Raw genomic sequence first — 20,092 nt, 5'->3', positions numbered from 1 at the left:
AAAAAGCAAGTACCAGAATTAGTAGCCTGGAACGGGTCATTCCCAAATCGAAATGGGTCGTTCCAAGCTTAAAATAAGGCTTGCAACCCTAGGTCAGAACGCCCCATTCTGACCTAGTCTGTTATGGGTAAAGTTCAAATCCAGAACGAGCTGTTTCGCTTTGGGAATGGGCCGTTCTAGATTCAAATTTTACACATAACAAAAAAGTCCATAACAGCCCATTCTGGTGGATTTTTGTGCCTATAAATAGTAGGCTCAAGCACAGTGCTCGAGGCCAAAAAGTTTAGTCTCGGAATAGTCCTTCCAAAATCCTATAACTCTTCTCTTTCTTTTGCTTGTATTTCTTGAGATTTGTGAGGCATTTTGAAGTATGAGAGGTAGACAAAAAGCACCTCAAGTTTATTACTTTGGAAGTATCTATAAAAACATCTTTTAAGAGGTAACATTCTTTACTACCTGTTTATTCTTTTTTAAATAAAAGCAATTATGTAGACATTCTCGGGTAAATCGTGTAAATATGTAGATAATTATTGATAAAAGGAGACTTAATATTTAAACTATTGTTCGTAATCATGTTAGTTTCATCATAGGGTACCGATTTAGGGCGTTGTAGGATACCTAACACCTTCCCTACACGTAATCGACCCCCGAACCAAAATTCTGGTTATAAAGGTCATTTTGGTATTTTAAACTCTTTTTCTTTCTTTTTCAATTGTTTTAGGCGAAACATCGGTGGCGACTCCATGAACTCTTTTCAAAATCATTAGTTAGGGATTGGTCTGGTATTCAAGCATTCCCTAATTAATGAAAATTTCAAAATAGAAATCTAAACCATTTGTAGGTAAGATTGGAATTTTCTAGGTTTCGACAGATGGTGACTCCACTGGAAAAGTTTAAAGAGGGTCAGACCCAAAATAAATGATGAAACTGGCACAATAAGAATAATAGTTCAAATATTAGTTCCCTTCCTCATTGTTTGTTTTGTATGCATTTTTATTTTGATGGCTTTATAGCTGCATGTTTGAAATAAACAATTGTACACAAACCCTTGCACACAACAATTCCTTCTATACCTGAGGGCATGAGGGCATAAACATAGGGAGCGGTTAACGTACGTCTGGCCTAAGTATGGCCTTAGAGCTTGTGAGCCTTGTCAAAAATCACACTCAAGGTGATAACCGATCACTTTAGCTTGAAATATTGCGACAGACCTTAGAGTTTGCTAGGTGATGGTGACAGAGGTACTGAGTCCCTATAATGGGAGAACCTTGGGAGCCTTTAAAGACTAGTGAGGATAACTAGAACCTTCCTAGGCCAACACGTTCTTTGACAGGGACCAGAAACCATGGATTTGAACCAATCGTGGATGTGCATCGTTTGAGCATATGTTCGTTGCATTGTTTTTTATTAAACCATTGTTATATTTAGAAAGTTCCCCTAGTGTAAAGAAACACTCAAAAATAAAAAGAAGATAAAAATGCATCATCATGAGGAAAAACCCAATGTGAAAATAAAATCTGCGAGAAATATCACTATATAGTAAGAAAAAAGGGAAATCATCTAGGATCACTAGAAATCTCTAACAAAGACAAGCAAACTCTAGTTAGTGTGACCTTTGTCATATCATAAAACATTAAGAAAAGGGACACCGACGATTTCACATTCAAAGGAATGGTCATCAAGTATTTGCTAGAGACCTCCTCCATGCATTTTCATTCCTTGGCCTGATAACAATAATAATATAAAAAAAAAACTTTCTCCTAGAAGCTGGCTTTCCGATACTCCGTGATTACAAGGGTTCAGAAATGAGGGGTTATGCAAGCTCTGGAAGAGAGGAATCATGCGCTTTCCAAGGAGCTCACACAACTCAAGCAGCAAATGGTTAGGATGTTTGAGGCCATGATCAAAATGCAGTGCGATAACGATTACACCAGAGGTTACCTGAGTACTCTAGAAGAGACGCTAAGGGCTATTAAGGGGCATTGCCTTAATAGAAAGGAAGGTATCGAGATGTGCTTAGTACAAGACATCCCATTCGTGTGCAAGACCATAAGACCCTCACCATTGGACATAGGCTAGCCAAAAAAGGTATATGAAAAGAAAAAAGGGGAAGGAATCAATGCTACAACTGCTCGCATTATTCCTCAAAGGACAAGATCAACGCCAAAGGTGCAAAAGGAATTTTGACAAGATTCCTATAAGCTATGAAGAGTTGTTCCCTTAGCTACTAAAGGCTTCAATGTTGGTGTGGACTATACCGTTGAAGAAGTTGGAGCCACCTTATCCACGATGGTATAGGCTTGAAGAAACTTGTGATTATCACTCCAAAATAGTGGGGCACTCCATTGAAAATTGCAGGGCTTTGAAGCATCGCGTATAGGAGCTTATTGATGCCGGGTGGCAAAAGTTTGGGGCCAATGCACCTAACATTGCTGAAAAACCAAGATGAGTAGTAACCTCGGAACGGTTCATTGGAAAGCTGTCAAGGGGTTCTCTAGGAAAATAAAATTTATTTCTTTCTCTTAGTTTCAACTCGTGATCTTCTCCCACGGTCACAAGTTCATACAAAATAATGGTTTGTATAAGTTTTTACATTCATTAATAATATATGGTATTTCTACAAATCTCTATTTTATTCTTTTCTCCCTTTTATCATACATTAAGTTCTAAAACTAATCATAGTAACCAAAACATAAACACGATTGAAGATAATGAAATTAATAAAAACTCCGAACATCTACAATGCATTATATGAGTCTGAGGTAGATCAGGAGATCACTTCCTCGAAACACACAAAAGTGATCAAATGCAGAACCATAAGATTCTCATTGCATAAGAGGAGTCTTACACAAAAAAAGAAAAAAAACTTCAACTCAAGTTGGTCGATAAAGGAAGCACAAATCTTGGTCCATGGAAGGACTCTCAACACCCATAGGTTGGGGCAACATCTTCCTCCTTGGTGTATAGGATGAGGGCAGTGTTACTTATCAAAGAGGACCCAATCACAAGGGTCCATATGTGTTTAAACGATCTCCATCAAAAAGACATTGGTCCTCCATAACGTGGATGGTAGGAAGCTTTGTGGCTCAATGAACTTTAACAAAGCAAATAAGTATTATGCCCAAAAAATATCGCTTACAAAATCCCACTAGGATGAAAACCTGGCAAAAAGAAAAAGAGCAAAAGTTCCCACTAGGATACGTCCTAGGCAAAAATTAGGGATTTAAAAATGATAAAAATAGCAAGTGACGACTCTCAAAGTTGAAAGCCAAAAGGCAGTTTGAGTACTTCTGCAAGAGGCCAAAATTCTACGAAGACTCTGTCAAAGACTCAGACATGTAGTCCAATTAGGAGAATGACTATGATTATTATCCAAAGAAGTGTTTGTTTAAAAAATTAAACACTGACCTGCCTCGGCCACCCATTCTTTCTCAACACCTTTTGTATTCCATTATGTACAAAGCTTTTGAAATTAATAAATCATCATTTTCTTTCTTTTCTATTGTCCAATCATAATGGTGTATATTGTTTATGGTTATCAAAAATTGAACAAGTCCAAAAAAAAATGAAAATGACCCGCTAGGTTGAAAATCCATAAAGGGCGGCCTAGAAAAAAGTTAGGGTTTTCTAAAAAAAAACCCCTAAAACAGCTTAATACATTAACTGGCCGATATAACTAATGTCACATGTCAATATACCAAAACATCTCTCGTAAAAGAAAGAGTGAAAGGAAGCCACCTTTTGAGAATCAAATCAAAATATGCTTTGCATACAATTAAAAACATTTCACACACTTATAATATTTTTCTTTACCCTAGGGGAATTATTCAAAATATAACAAAACTACGATTCTGCATAAATAGCCAAGTCAGCATCTTTACATCTCATGCATCAATAGGACATTAAAAAAAAGGGGTAGAACAGGCTGTTCCAATGTGGAACGGGTCATTCCAAGGCGTGTTAACCAGAATGGGCCATTCCAAAACGAAAATACCTCATTCTGGTTGCATTAAAATTGGAACGCCTATTTCGGAAGCACAATGGGTCATTCCAATTTAATGTTAGCCAGAACGCCCCATTCTGCTTGTGGAACGGGGCGTTCCACTTGTAGAACGGGCTGTTCTGCACGAATTTTGGCTATAAAATGGATTGTTCCCCTCATAATCCTTATCCATTCCCCAAAACCTCCAAATTCATTCTAGAGCATTTTTAGACATCCCTTAGTCACATTTCTCACTATGCATGGAGGAAGCTAATCCCATGGCCGAGGCAAGAGGCTTTGCGTCCCATCCCCATTACCACCACCATCACCAGTCATACAGCTAGCACAACCTTTGTAGCTAGTGCCACCCGTACAACAATCGACGACATCCATGAGCGACGAGGTACGCAGGCGAAGATGCCATATGCCCAAATTCGAGTTTAGATTCGCTCGACATTTGAACTTCTCCATCCTCGAGTAGGTGGGATTATTGATGAGAGTCTAGGACCTCCTCACGACTATAGGGTGGGAGTTCCTGTTGGAGCCCTTAGGCCGAGCCCATAGGGATGTGACGATCGACTTCTTGGCGTCGGTCAAATAATACACAGTCATAGTACCCGAGGGGCCAGACGTACCGATGGTCCTATTTTGGATGGGAGGAGGCCCTTCGCACCATCACATTAGCAAAATTCAATCAAATAGCTGGTTTTGTCAAGGAGGAGCGACTAATGACACCACAGACGAGACCAGCTTGTTGATCCCCATAACCGACACCCTGATAGACGCCATGTGGCAAGAGCTCACTAGCGATGCGATCATGCCTAGGATCGCTAAGGCCTCAAAGCTTAGGGACCCTACACTCTACGTAGTCCATAAGCTCATGATAGGGACCATCCATGGATGCCATCAGAGTCTAGGTTTTGTCACATAGAGGAACCTTTTCCCTCTATATTACATGACTCACGGGATTCACTATAATCTTGGAGCCTTCTTCCTTCGCCACATTTAGGACTATGGTGATAGGTTAGGTACTACCAGTCACTGCAACTATATTGTAGTAGGCTTCATGCTCGCGTGGGTGGCCGAGCACTACATGATTGTAGACATAGATTCAAAGGTTGTTCCAGATCCTTTACCTCTCAAAGTGTCACCTTAAGGGCTATGGGTGTCATCGAGCTCACTCCAGAGGGATATGTCGCCATGGAGGTATTCGATATGGATGACCTCACATTTGGAGACACGCCCGCCTAGCAGGAGGTGGAGTCACATTAGCCACAATAGAAGCAGCATGTGTCCCCATAATCGCAAGGAGGGGCAGATATCGAGGCACTCCATCAGCAGGTGGAGAGGTGGCATTAGAGCTTCAACAGCTACCTCATAGGCTTGTAGGAGGAGATGCGCCAGCAGCATCATCAACAATAGTAGTGGCATGAGCAAATGATGGGATGGCCATAGAGGCAATTCCCCAATCCCCCGGCTATGGATTAGACTAGGACATTTTACTTTTTGGTTTCCATTTGTATTTGCTATATTATTGTACTCCAAAACTATATATCTATGAGGTTAGAGTTTTATTTACATTTCTTTGCTTTTACTTTCGCTGCAATTTGAGAAAACAAAACAAGAAAAAAAAAAGCAAGATAAGATAATAATAGGTTAAATACCTCTTTTGGTCCCTTACAATATTTTTTTGTTTCAATTTAGTCCCACTTTAATTTTTGGTCTCAATTTGGTCCCCAATAACTTAAATTAGTGCAATTTCGGACTTCCGTCCAAATGATTTAGACGGAGTTAACTGTTGGCCACGTGGCATCTACGTGGATGCGCACGTGGACGCAAAAATTCTTGAAAAAACTTGAAACCAGAACGGCCCATTCTGAAACCAGAACGGCCTGTTCTGAAACTAGAACGGCCTGTTCTGAAACCAGAACGGGCCGTTCTGATTTTAGAACGGGCCGTCCTGCTTTTAGAACGGGACATTCTGAATTCAGAACGGCCCGTTCCAGAACGCCATGCTTTTTATTATATATTTTTTATTTATTATATCTATATTAATAAATATAAAATACAATAAATTAATATTCATTTATGAATAAAACTAAAAAAAAAAATCAAATAAGATAAGACCTTCCAAAATATTTCTTTGATTTGAATTTATCCAGTTCAAAAGCTTAACTAAAATGCCGTAATGTATTTCAAAAATTGAAAATAAAATTCAGGGTTTAGGGGTACCTCCTCAAGAATAAGTTGTTATTGTTGGGGTACATCGTCAATGACTTTAAGAAAAAATACTGTTTCGTTTTATCCTTGACTGTATAGTGTCAATTTGGTAGTAAGTGGTTCACTCCAGTTTGACTAACAATGAAATAAAACTTGTTACCATTGTCCTTAGTGATACACTGTGTAACATTGTTAAAAAAAAAAAAAGGCTGATTCAGTAGCCCAGAACGGGCTGTTCCCAAACTGGAACGGGCCGTTCCAAGCTACTGAATTGAACTACATATTGTAGTTGAGAACGAGCCGTTCTGGAGGGAGAACGGGCCGTTCTGGAGGGAGAACGGGCCGTTCCGGATGAGTCCCGGAACGGGCCGTTCTGGGCGTGAATTTTGTGCGTGATTTGGGAGTTCGGAACGGGCCGTTCCGAACTCGGTACGGGCCGTTCTGGGCCAATCCGAAAGTCTATAAATAGGGGGTTGGGGGCCTTCAGGAGTTTTGGAGTTTTTAGAGAGAAGTTTTAGAGAGAAGGTCTCTAGGTCAGTGAGCTCCTTTCTCTCCCAAATTTCTCTGTTTGACTCCTTTTCTCCTCTAGATCACTAACTCCTTCTGACTTTTCTTGAAATTCAGATTAGAAAGCTTGCTTAGGGAGGATTGAAGTTCCGGGTTGAGTTTTGGAAAGGAATTCTTTTTCGTCACAGTTGTTGGCCATTCTTAGCCAACCTTCAGGTAAGGGAAGCTAGAATGTTTGTTATTTAAGTTGCATGTGAGTTTAGAAACTCAATTGATGCATGAAAGTTGAGGATCCATGGCTGGATCGGAGAATTCGCTAATTGTTCAAAGTCTTGGAAAAAATGGGGTTTCTGGTGAATTTGATGCATCAGATGGGTGCATGTTGATTCTAGGTTTATTTAAGTTGTATGGAGCCTATGCATTGAATTTTGTGTTTGCATGTGGCTGGATTTGTTGGTGTGGATGAGAGTTTGTGAACTCTGTTACTGGAATTTAGGCCGGGCGCAGGTTGAATGCGCTAGGCGTTGATGAGTCTTGGGACTCTCAGGCTAGGATTAGGCTGGGTGAGCTCAGGCTACGCCGAGCGTGAATAAGTTTATGAATGAATTGATGCTTATGCATGTTTAAAGTTGAAGTTTTAGATCATGTATGTATGATATATGATGTATGGTGAGGTGTGATTCATATGTATGCTTTGTGATGATACGTATGAATGTTTGAATATGATATGACATGCGTATATGTTCATATGAGTATGACTGTTGATCATAATGGTGGGCAGACCATTATGATGTATGATGCATTATTGCATGTGATGTCTTATGACATGTGTATGATTGTTGATCATGATGGTGGGCAGACCATTATGATGTATGATGCATGATTGCATGTGATGCCTATGGCATGAGTCTAGCCTAGGACTTGAGGAGAGGAAAAATATTTTCGAACTGGAAGAGCTCACATAGAGTCTCTTGAGAGTGGTGCTTGGATAGGCCACTGATATATGAGAGTGGTACTCTGGGAGGCCACTGGATTTGGGAGAGTGGTGCTCAGATAGGCCACTGGGTTGGGTGAGTCTCCTCTAAGTCCTTAGCTAGTGTTGGAGCGGGTATGAGGTCGAGGGTTATTCCCTTAACCAAGTACTCGGGAAGGTGCGTGGATCCTTGCGGATAGTCGGTGGGCAAACTCCACAATTGACTTGGTTAATGCATGCCAAGGTTGTGGTAAGCCCGTACCCAGCTGTGCTATACCTGACGGTGGATCTGGACTTCCAAGTGTGTAAGTGACATCATCCGAGTAAACCCGAGGGAGGATTATATCCTGTTTAGCTGTGACCGAGCGGGCGCTTTGGGCGTGAAAACGGTTGGGGTGGTTTCGGTAGGATGGAATGTCACTTATACAGCTCTATTGTTATGGAGATCTCCTAGGTGTATGCGTGACGACGCATTAGATGATTGATATGCATTGATATCTGTCATGAGATGCATTTATTGCATGATTATTAATATGATGAAGTGTGGTGTTTGACTTCATGATTGGTGGATTGTATTTTATGCATGAGTAGTATTGGATAGAGTGTATGGTGTGACTCTATGAATACGATTGTGTAGTATAGATTATTATGATTTATTTGTGAATTCTAGCTTACCCTTCTGTTTCCATGTGGTGAAACTGCGATGATCATACTTGGTATAGGAGCAGGTCAGGGCTAGCTTGAGTCGAGGTGACTGCTGCGAGACGGGGAGTTTGATCCTCGTGTTAGGGTTACCATTTTGGGTAGCGATTTTTGTCTGTTTGACCGGCACTAGGAAATATTATTTTTGGGATGACTGTACATATATGGCATTTTATTTTGTATTTAAAGAATTTGGTTATTTTTATTCTTATCTATACTTGTATGTATGAGTTATCCAATTTAATATTTTCCTTAGTTCACTAGTAGTAGTGCGATTCCACTAAGTGTAGAGACCATGGCGGGTCGTTACACACTGCATCATCCTTAATGATATACTGTATAGCCCAAATGTTTAGCGATTGAAGTTATTAATCCTCATTAACAATATTACTAAATCTAGTGTTTGAAATGCTTTGTATTTTCCCAAAAAAAAAATGCTTTGTATTTTGGTTTTTTTGTGCACGAAATTCTGGACCAGAACAGCCTGTTCTGAAATCAGAACGACCCGTTCTGGTTATACTGTTGATGTGTTAATTTTGGGTCTGGAACGGCCCGTTCCAGGTGCAAATTTTACACCAATAATGTAACCAGAACGGGCCGTTCTGGTTTCAGAACGGGCCGTTCTGGTTCCAGGTGTATTCAAGTATTTTTTATCCACCTACGTGGCATCTACGTGGCATCCACCTGGCATCCACGTGGCCACCAATTAACTCTGTTTAAATCATTTATACGGAAGTCCCAAATTGGAACAATTTAAATTATTGGGGACCAAATTGAGACCAAAAATTAAAGTGGGACTAAATTGAAACAAAAAAACATTGTAAGGGACCAAAAGAGGTATTTAACCATAATAATACAAAAGAAAAATAAGCAACACAGAAAAAGGCAAGGCTTCCACACTAGAAAAAGTCAAAGATAAATAAAAGAGAAAACACTAGGAAATTCTCAGTCCAAGGATCCACAAGCAAGGGGCACAGTCTCACGATAGTAGGTCACCCCACAACGATCAAGTTGGACAACTTAGCAAGAACAAGAGCATTTGCATGTCAACCGTGATATCTACGAAGTCACTAAGAATGCTCCTACTCTCTAAAGCAGATTCACAACAAAGTCCTCCCAAAAACTCCATCCAATCTCCAAAAAATGCCTGGAGAGGCACCATAATACTCACCTAGCAAAGCATCACCGATATCCCGCTAACCTTAGCCTAAAATGGGGGCATTTCAAGCACTCATTTTCCTACCAACTTGAGGGGCATTCCTCAACATTAATGGGAGGATACCGTCACTCATATCACCTTTGTAAGGCTGGAGAGGTTGTGTAGAAATACTCACCTTTGCGGGTGTGGAAGAAAATATGCACAAATGTTTTGATGATGCCAAAGTGATTATAAAGCATTGAAGAAGAATCAAGGTTGAGCTAAAGCAAGTTGATGCATGAACAAGATCTCAAATGGTACATAGATAAGTCTTGTCAACTTAGCTAAGTATGTAAACAAATCTTTTAGAATTGCAAGTATGCTTAGCCTTGAGAATAAGTTTTCAAAAACCTCAAATTAATCTCTCTAAAATTAAGCAAGTTTTAAATCTTTTGAAAGTAAGTAAAAATGTTTTAAAAAGACTTAACAAAAACTTTAAAGAATAGCTCAAATCATTTCTTAAAAGAGATTTGTGAAAGAAATTATTGATATGAAGTTTTCTACATAAAAGTTTGTGTAACAATGCAACAACATGTTCTGGTAATCGATTACCATCCCTTGTAATCGATTACCAGAAGAAGAAAACTTCTAAAGTTCAAAGTTCAAAATTCATAATTCAATTTCAAACATTTTGAACTTAAACAGGGGTCTGGTAATCGATTACCAGAAGATAAATTTCAAAATTTGAATTTAAATTATACAACGTTTCAAACATTTTGAACTTAAACCGTTGTAATCGATTACCAAGTCTTGTAATCGATTACCAGAGCCTATTTTCTGAAAAATTATAGAGAGTTACAACACTTCATGAAAAGACATAACCCAAGAAACAATTGTCTATAAATACCTATAATTTTTCAGAGAAAAGTGACGAACTCTATTGTGAAAATCATTTAAAAAAACTACTTGGCCAAAGTCATTTGCAAAATCTCTAAAGAGTTCATCAAGATCATGAAAGTGTAATATCTACTCTTCAAGAGAGTCATTCTGTAAAACTCAATAGATCATTGGATTTGTAAAGGAGAAAGGGTTTTTCTCCTTGTTGGTTTTTGAATCTCAACTCAAGGAAAGGGAGTTTCGAGGTGTTGGAGGATTCAAGTCTTGTAAGGTTTACAAGAGTAGTGGAAATCTCAAGTGGGAGACTTGAGGACTGGATGTAGGCAGGATTGGTCGATCTAGTATAAAATCAAGTTTGCAATTCTTCTTTCCCTACACTTTTAGTTTCTTGTTATTAATTGTAATTGTGTAGTATGCATTATCATTCGTTCTTTACATACAAATTTGTCTAAGGAAATAAATTGATAAGAAAGTAATTTGGAAAAGTTTTTATAAGAAGAAAATTTAGAAAACTTAATTCACCCCCCTCTTAAGTTAATTGAGGCTAAGTGACTAACAGCAGGCCTGGAGAGACCACACAGAAATACTCATCTTTGCAGACCTGGAGAGGTCGCGTAGAAATACTCACTTTTATAGGCCTGAAGAGGCCGCGCAGAAATACTCACCTTTGTAGGCCTGGAAAGGCCGCACAAAAATACTCACCTTTGTAGGCCTGGTGACTCCATGAACTTTTTTTCTAAAATTTTTAGTTAGGGATTAGTCTGGTGTGTTGAGATTCATGGTGGTGAATCAACTCACCTCTGGAGATTAAAGGTTTTGATGATAACAAAGTGTGGAACAAAGCTGACCAAGGACATCAACAACTTAGAAGTCAAAAACAACGTCAAAGAAAAATGTGGCTATCATGTTATGTAATAGGAGTAGCTTATAAATTGTTTTGTTGAGCTTATTTTTTGTGTGTATGCTTTGTGCATGAGCTAATCTTTGTCTAATCTGATTAGGAGTGAGTATGATGATGAGTTTGAAAGTTTAAGAAGTTATTTTGAGACTTAAAACAGAGTTTTGAAAACTAACTCAAAATAATCGATTATCATTAAATATAATCGATTATTCCAGCAACAGGTAAAAAGGATACCTTGCTGCAATAATCGATTATTTGTGAAATAATCAATTATCCCATAAATCACTCTTTGGAATAATCGATTATCTTGCAAAATAATCGATTAAATTGTTCTTGGTTGATTTCCAGAAATCATGAAGAACAAAATAATCGATTATTCTTTAAAATAATCGATTATCTGGGTTCTGAAAAACCTATAAATAGTTTGAACATTTTGAAACTTCAGAACAAGATAGAATTGAGGATCAAAAAGAGAAAAACGTGTTTGTGAAGTCTTTGTGACATTCTTGGAGAGTTTTCTTTGTGAAACCAAGAAGAATAACATTTTTGAAATGATTTGAGAAAAGATCATCATCATCATCACATTCTTGAAAAAGAGACAGATTAAGATTTGCTTCTGAATTCCAGGTGAATTCGTTCCTTAATTCTTTGTGAATATTTGTAAATCTTGAATAGGTTTTGTCGAGTGGTAAGGAATTCTTGTAGTGGGTTTCTACAAGGGGTGCTTTCTTGAGGTCAAGAAAGTGGTTATCTTGAATGTAGGAATGTATGCATGTGTGGTATGCTTGTAAAACTTCTTGATTAAGATAGTGGAACAAATCTTGATCAGGTTATGATTGAGGACTGGATGTAGGTCACATGTGGAGTGGCTGAACCAGGATAAAAGACTTGTGCAATCTTCTCATACCCTTATCTTTTACTTTGTGTAATATCTTGGTTGTATGTTGAAGAGATTATTCTTGATTAACATGTTTGTATCTACAACATTGGTTTAAACTGAATCAAAGTATTACATATTAATTGTTCTTAACTTTGAATCTCATTATTGGTTAATCAAGAAAGCATATAGGATTCATTCTTCATTATCAAGTCTTTAAGAAACTTCTTTGAAAATTCATAATTAGAAAAGTTTGAATTGAAATAAAGATCCTAAAAACTCTGAAAATTTTTAAAGTGTCATAGAATCCAATTTACCCCCCTCTTGGATTGAGCCATTCTTTTCTAACATGGTGTTCGGGCATTCCCTAATTGATGAGATTTCAAAAAGGAAGTCTAAACTGTCTATGGGCAGATCAACATTTTTCGAGTTTCGACAGATGATGACTTCACTAAGGAAGCTTAAAGTGAGTCAGACCCAAATAAATGATGAAATTAGCAAAATGAGAATAATAGTTTAAATATCTTTTCCCTTTTACTTTGCTTGTTTTATTTATTTGGCTTTGATATCTATATGTTTGTTTAAATCCCGCACCTGTTTGAAATAAATAATTGTACACAAACCTTTGCATACAATAGTTTCCTTCTATACTCAGGGGCATAAGCGTGTAGACATAGGTGTTAAGTTAGACGAAGGCATTCCCAAATAGGTTTTGAGTGAGACAAATATAATGTGTTGTTATCTCTAACAAGTGAGCTAGTGTTTCACAAAGATGTGAGTACAGGTAAAATGGCAGCAAGTCGTAAGCATAAAATGGTATAAGATGGAAAGGCAACACAAGAACATAAAAACTCAAACGGAAGACAATGGAAAGCCTGATCATATACAAGGTTGACCAAGACGGAAGAAAAGTCAAAACAATGATTCGACGAAGGTCAAGGAATTATACTACATGTCGACTATTAGACGCAGACGAAGAACGACACACAATCATCTAAGTAATTATGGTTCAAAAGAAATCCTGAACATCATCTGCACTCACAGAAGAACACACGAAGACATTTGAATTATTAGAAGAAAAGAAGAAAGAAGAAGAGTATGCTCAAATGATAAATCATGCATATGTCAGAAAAAGTACATCACTTTTTCAGACAAGGACAAAAGCTTCACAGCTATAGGATCAGAAAAAGGACAGAAGTTTCCTAGGACTCTACTACACACAAATAGCTACCAATTGAGCAGGAAAACTTCACGCACTGTCTATAAACAGGAAGCAACATTTAATGCAGGATCAGAGCATTAAATGAGAAGATTAAACTAGTCATAAAGGACTATATCTGCTTCAACGGACATATGCAACGGGTAGATTTTACAAGAGTCTATATATATTACTACCTCAAACCCTAAATGGTTGGCTTTCCCTGATCAAGAAATAGTGATATCAAGCCCAAGAAACAGAGAGACCAGAGATGAACACTTATAGTCATATGTACAATATAATATTGTAGTTTTATCTCTATAAACTAAGGTGTTCAAATTGTTAGTTATGAAAAAAACCTTAGTGAGTGTTGTACACCTAGGTATCCTCTCCATGAGAGTAATCCAAACACTCAAACACGAGTCTCTGTAAGACTAAGGTAGCAAACCTTAGTGAGTGTAGAAATTCCCAATCCTCTCTATGAGAGTTATGTAAACACTCAAACCCAACCTACTCAGCTAATGTAGAAAAGCCTGAAGAGGCTAGGGAAAGAATACTTGTAAAGCCCGGAGGGGCTTGTCAAAGAATACTCACTGCTAGCCAGAAGTGGCTGATAAGAAAATACTAGCGTTGGTAAGTGAAGCCGACGGGCCGGAGTGGTCGAGAATACTTGGGGAACCAGAAGTGGTTTAAGAATACTAGCATTGGTGAGTGAAGCTGACGGACCAGAAGTGGTCGAGAATACTTGGACCAAAAGTGGTGTAAGAATACTAGCGCTGGTGAGTGAAGCTGGCGGGCTAGGAATGATCGATAATACTCGGGCCAAGAGTGGTCGAGAATACTCAGGCCAGGAGTGGTCAAGAATACTCAGGCTAGGAGTGGTTGAGAATACTCAGGCCAGGAGTGGTCGAGAATACTCAGGTCCAGGAGTGGACGACAATACTCATTGTGCTTAATTTCATATATATAGTGGAACCCTTCTATTGAAGGAGACTGGACGTAGCTCAGATGAGCGAACTAGTATAAATTGATTGCACCCTTTATTTACTTAGACGCAAATTTTCATTACTAATTAAACCTTTGTGAAAAACTTTGTTCCAATTTTACTTATTCTTAAAACTATTATTAGACGAAGTGATAGACTATGGCCAAGGCCAAGGAATCCAAGAGGTGATATCATAAAAGAACCAAGAGGAATGGGATGATCTTCAAGACCTTTTCATATGTTTTGTACATAGTTTCTTTTGTATAGGTTATTTTTGCCTTTGTATTTGTAAGGCACTGTATTTCCCTTTTTAGTAGCTATTGTATATTGATTCTAGGGTAGGTTACTTGGACACTTTGATTCCATTTAACCTAACCTAGAAATACATTCTTTTCTTAGTTTTCTAGTAGGAGTGGCATTAGCAAATTAGAGAGTGTCCTTAGTAAGCTAGAGAGTGCTCCTAGCAATTTAGCCAAAGGTGGTCCTAGCTAAATTTTTCATATTGGACTCATTTTACTCCTAATTTTTCATAGATTTGATTTTGCTAGGTTCCATTCCCATTGAATGAACCTAACTAAACCAAATTAACCATTTTCAAATCAAAAGGAGTAAATTAATTCCAAGAAGCCACCCACCTTAGAAGTGTGTTCACACTTGTGTTCACACTTGTGTTCACACTTGTGTTCACACTTGGACGAAATTCATGGAGTTTCTTAAGCTTGGAAGCTTGAAGCACAAGCTTCTCCTTGGCTAGCTTACCAAGCAAGCCAAGTGAGAAGCTTGCTCTCCAAGCCTCTTGACCTTGGACGGTTTATCTAGACTCAACCATGGTTCCTAGTGAACCATGGTCAAGACTAGCTTGCTCTCTAAGTTTCCTACTCCTATAAACTTGTAATTCTTTGATTGTAAAACACTTTTGACCAATTTGAGAAATGAAATCTGAATTTTCTCTCTAAATCAAGAGTCACAAAAACCGAAGAGAACTTTCTCTCCTAAGTTCTCTCCAAAGGTGCTTCAACCTTACCTTGGTTCCTTAAGCTTCTACCTCAAGCTAAGGAGTAACCGAGCCACTTCAAGGCTTCTTCTCCATTGAAGAACACTTCAAGGAGCTTCAAAGAGTCATTGGAGTCTTAACCTCAATAGCATTCACGGTCCTAAGCATGGAGCAAGTGAAGGAATCATCAATCTCCTCACCTAGTTCCATCATTTTTGGTATCTAGAGCCTAGTGCTCTTGAGGTTTTTGTTTCTAACTTTTTGTTCTTGAATCCGTGTTGTATCTTCCTCCTTTTACATGTCTCTTTGTGTTGCTGCATGGATCTAGTTTTAATAAATATGTTGATGGATCCTTATGTCACATATGAAGTAATTGATTCATAGTTTTGCTTGTTCCTTATTCTTGAATCAATTTGTGTTGTGCGCCTAGGTTCATGTACTTGTGCTTTTAATTTTTGCTTGAGTCTTCTCCATTCCTTTAACATGAGTCCGTGATTGGACATTGATAATGTTTAGTGTATATTTTGTTTTTGAATCATATGTTTTGTCTAGAGTCATGTGTAGTCCTTTGAATGTCATTGATTCCTAGACTAGCTTGTTTGACCTAATTTTTTGCTTTGTGTTTTTGTGTCCGAAAATTATTGAATATTTTCTTGATAAATCTGTACCTTACTATATGAGCTTTTGATTTACATGTTTGAGTTCCTAATTTGCTATTAGTTCTAGCAAATTTCCTAGAGTTAGGTTTCCTTTATGTCATATTAAAAGTTTTGTCAAGAAAAGTTCATAAACACTCTCCTATTAGGTTTCCTTGTGTCTTGTGTTGTGGCTGAAACTTATTGAAATTTTTTTGGACCTTAAAACAGAACCAAAACAGAGGTGTGAGTGTCCTAATTGTTTGAGAAAAACAAAGAAACAAAGTGCTTAAAAATTTGACCTAAAAAAATACTACAAAATAGTGAAGCACTAGTGAAAACATACTTGTGAACACCTCTTGTTTTGTGTCATAATTTTGCTGCAGTTTTTCTATATTGAAACCGAGACATATAAGTGCTTAAAAGGCATTGAAACTCCTGAACATACAAAGAAAAATAAGTGAAAAATAATTTGCAAAAGAAAAAGAAAGAAAATAGCAAAAGAAAAGCCAAAGGAGTGAAAATTTGAGAAAATATTTCTCTCGGTTTTGATCTATTTTGTGTGACATTTTTGTGTTGGTCCAGCCACATATTGTGTCTTGTTTTTGTTCATAATCTTAGCTTTTAATTTTGTAATCCATTCTAGTGCCTTTCCTAGGTTACTCTTGTGTGTACTAGCTTCCAAATTTGCCTTAATTTTTGCTTGTCAATTTGTGGAACTCTTTCTAGTCTTGTCTCATTTTCTTCTACCACTTGGTGTAGCCATTCTAAATTGTTCATTTTCAGTTTTAGCACTAATATTCAGTCTTGAAGGTGGTTGAGTGCTTCTTGAAAGGTGTAGGAGGCCAAGGCAAAGGACATCCACTTGAAGGCTTTGGTGGTTGCTTAGGGAGTTTGTTCTCTCTTGGTGGCTAGGCTCTTGGAAACACCTAGAAGTGACTAACATCAAAGTTGCTTCTAAAGAGAGGAGTGAAACACCTTGTGAGGCTGCAGTTGGTGGCTGATTTGGAGCAACAAGAAACTAAACCAATTGTGAAAATTTTTGTGAAAATTTAGAATTAAATTTAGTGACGGAAATTTTGGTTTCTAAAACCTAGTTTTTCATTACAAAATCCGTCTCTAAATTTGTTCTAAATTAGTGGCTAATTTGTTTTCCTTGAAATTAGGTGCAGCCACTAAATTCATTTGAGAGTGAATTTACATTTCATTTGGAGTGTAAATTTACATTTCATTTGAAGCAAATTTGAATTTCATTTACCTTGTAATTTTTGTTTTCTAAATTTTTGTACAAGGCCTTTATTAAGGAGTGTCTTGGAGTGCCTTTGGTGTATCTCCATCTCTCCTTAAGAACTTTTATAGTAATCCACGTGTAGTACTTGTGAGAGTGGTCCTTGAAGGTCTTTGGTGCCTTTCAAGCTCTCACTTAGGTTTAATTGCTTTCAACGTCTAGTTTAAGTTTTCGAGCAATTTATGTTTTAAGCAATTTATGTTTTCAGTCATTTAAGTTTTCAAGAAATTTAAGTTTTCTTGCTCTTTATGTTTTCAAGCATCTTATAAATTGTACACATAGGCACTTGCTTGTTATTTTTCCTTTAAGAAAAGTTCTTTGTGAAAATTGTATTGTGCAAGACAAAAGTACAAGGGGGTTTAGAGATTTTTACTTGAAGAGGCTTGGTTATTAAGTGGCTCTTTAGTAGCTCACCTCCCTCCAAAGTTCAATTTGTACTCTTAGACCTCTAAGTGCCAAGTCTAAAGCACTCCAAAACCTTATTTTCATAAAAACTATTTTTGTGTGGAAAATATCTCTTGAATTAAAATGTCTCAAAATTCCTCCAATAGTGAAAGTGATGGCTCTCCAAAAAGTCTTTCTTATATCACTAAAGAGCTCAAATCACTTAAACTATGGAAAAAGCAAGAATCCATTGAAAGAGAGAAGGAAAGAATTGAAAGAGAAGGACATCTTGCTTATCTTGAGGAAGAGTTGAGAATTTTAAAGCAAGAGGAAGAAAAATTGAAAGAAGATATGAGAAAACATAGGAAAAAGAGTAGGAGTTCACATTCACAATACACATCTCCTAATGAAAGCCTTAATGTAGGTAACCATTATCAACCTCCCCCAAGAAGAACTATTAAAACTAGGGAATCCAAGGTGGATCTCCCTCAATTTTTTGGGAAGGATGATGTGGAGGCCTACCTTGATTGGGAGATGAAGGTAGAACAACTCTTTGCTTGCCATAGGGTAAGTGAAGAAAGAAAAGTCCCTCTTGCAACCCTTAGCTTTCAAGAACATGCAATGTATTGGTGGACCTCTTTGGAAAGAGAAAGACGTCTCCACAATGATCCACCTATCCAATATTGGAATGATCTTAGGAGTGCATTGAGGAGGAGACACATTCCCTCTTACTATGGTAGGGAGCTTATGAATAAGCTCCAAAGGCTTCAACAAAGAGATATGTCTGTAGAACTCTATAGACAACAAATGGAGCTTTTAATGATGAGGGCATGCATAAGAGAAGAGGAAGCCACTACAGTAGCCAGATTCTTAAGTGGTCTTAACTTAGAGATTAGAGACCAAGTGGAGCTACTACCCTACAGGGACCTAAATGACTTGGTCCAACTTTGTGTAAGGGTAGAACAACAAATGTTGAGAAAATCTTCTAAAAGAGAAAGCTCCCACTCTAGATCTCTTAGGAAAGACTACTTGGAGGAAGAAAAACCTTTTGAAAAGAAAATTATTTCAGAACCCTCCAAAGAATTGGCTAAAAGGAAAGAGAAAAATAAAGATAAGGATAGAGATCTCATCACTCCACACACTAGCACAAAGACTAGTGATATTAAATGTTTCAAGTGTCTAGGGAGAGGTCACATTGCTTCTCAATGTCCTACAAAGAAAGTTATGATCTTAAGGGGGCATGACACTTATAGTAGTCAAGAAGAGACTACTACCTCCTCTTCTAGTGAGAGTGAGGTTGAAACAAAGCTTCAGAGGTCCAAAGTGGAGCCAATTTATCCTTATGAAGGAGAGCTCCTAATGCTTAGGAGAATCCTTCATAATCAACCTAGTGGTACCCTATCACAACGAGAGAACATCTTTCATACAAGATGTAATGTTTTAAATAATGTTTGTTCTCTCATTGTTGATAGTGGTTCATGGTGCAACTGTTGTAGCACTAGGTTGGTTAAAAAGTTGAGTCTAATTACTATGCCACATCCTCAACCTTATCATTTGCAATGGCTTAATAAGGATGGTGACATAGTAGTTAACCAACAAGTGAAGGTCAAGTTTTCCATTGGGAAGTATGAGGACCAAGTTTTATGTGATATAGTACCAATGGAAGCTTGTCATATTTTGTTAGGAAGACCATGGCAATTTAAAAAGAAAACAGTACATGATGGTCTTACTAATGAAATTACCTTCACTCATAAGGAAAATAAATTTGTGTTTTATCCTCTCTCACCTCAACAAGTGGCTGAGGATCAAACACAAATGAAAATAAAAAGAAAAAGTGAGAAAGTAGGGAAGAGTAAAGAGGAAGAAATATCCTCTAAGGGAGTTATGTCTAAAGAGAATTACTTTGTCAATAAAGAACCTATGAAAACTATTCTCTTTATTCATAAAGACCTTAACTCTTACCCTCACGCTGCCACTAGTCTTGAAGAAGAGATTCACAAATCCATTATTTTTAAAGAAAAAGAATCTCAACTTCAAGATTTTGTGAAGGGGAAGTGGACTTCTTTTAGTTCTACTTCTCATGCTACTTCCTTGGTGGTGCCCAAGGTAGATAGTCTTCCTACCTTAGTTGTGTCAATAATGCACCCAATTTATGGAATATATTATTTGTTGGATATAACATCTGAACCTTCAAGGTTCCTTGTGACAAATTCTTTTCATAACTATCCAACAAATAATATAATCCAAAATTGTTTAGGGAATTTCTTAGTAGTATTTTCCTTATTTTTTAGGAAAAGCCTAGCTTACCACATAGGGTACTTTAGGCAAGATATTTTAGTTTGTAGGATTAAGTCTTTAGTGTGCTATAGTTTTAGTTTTAGCACATTTTTAGGATTTAGAAATATACCTAG

The 20,092-nt window shown here is 37.5% G+C and overlaps 1 protein-coding gene across 1 annotated transcript in view; it reads left to right on the top strand.

Moving 5' to 3' along the window:
* The first annotated feature begins 1,815 nt into the window (after positions 1-1,815).
* The window catches only part of LOC109807004 (uncharacterized), a 45,890-nt gene continuing 27,613 nt past the window's right edge, over positions 1,816-20,092 (top strand). Inside the window, exon 1 of the mRNA XM_083064718.1 lies at positions 1,816-2,002. Coding sequence (XP_082920844.1) covers positions 1,816-2,002 — 187 coding nt within the window. The remainder of the gene's footprint in view (positions 2,003-20,092) is intronic.

This window comes from Cajanus cajan, chromosome 10, assembly GCF_000230855.2.
Source record: "Cajanus cajan strain Asha chromosome 10, NIPB_CcT2T_4, whole genome shotgun sequence".
Classification (NCBI taxonomy): Eukaryota; Viridiplantae; Streptophyta; class Magnoliopsida; order Fabales; family Fabaceae; genus Cajanus; species Cajanus cajan.
The sequence above is the reverse complement of the archived record's forward strand: the minus strand, read 5'-3'. Positions and strand labels throughout refer to the sequence as shown.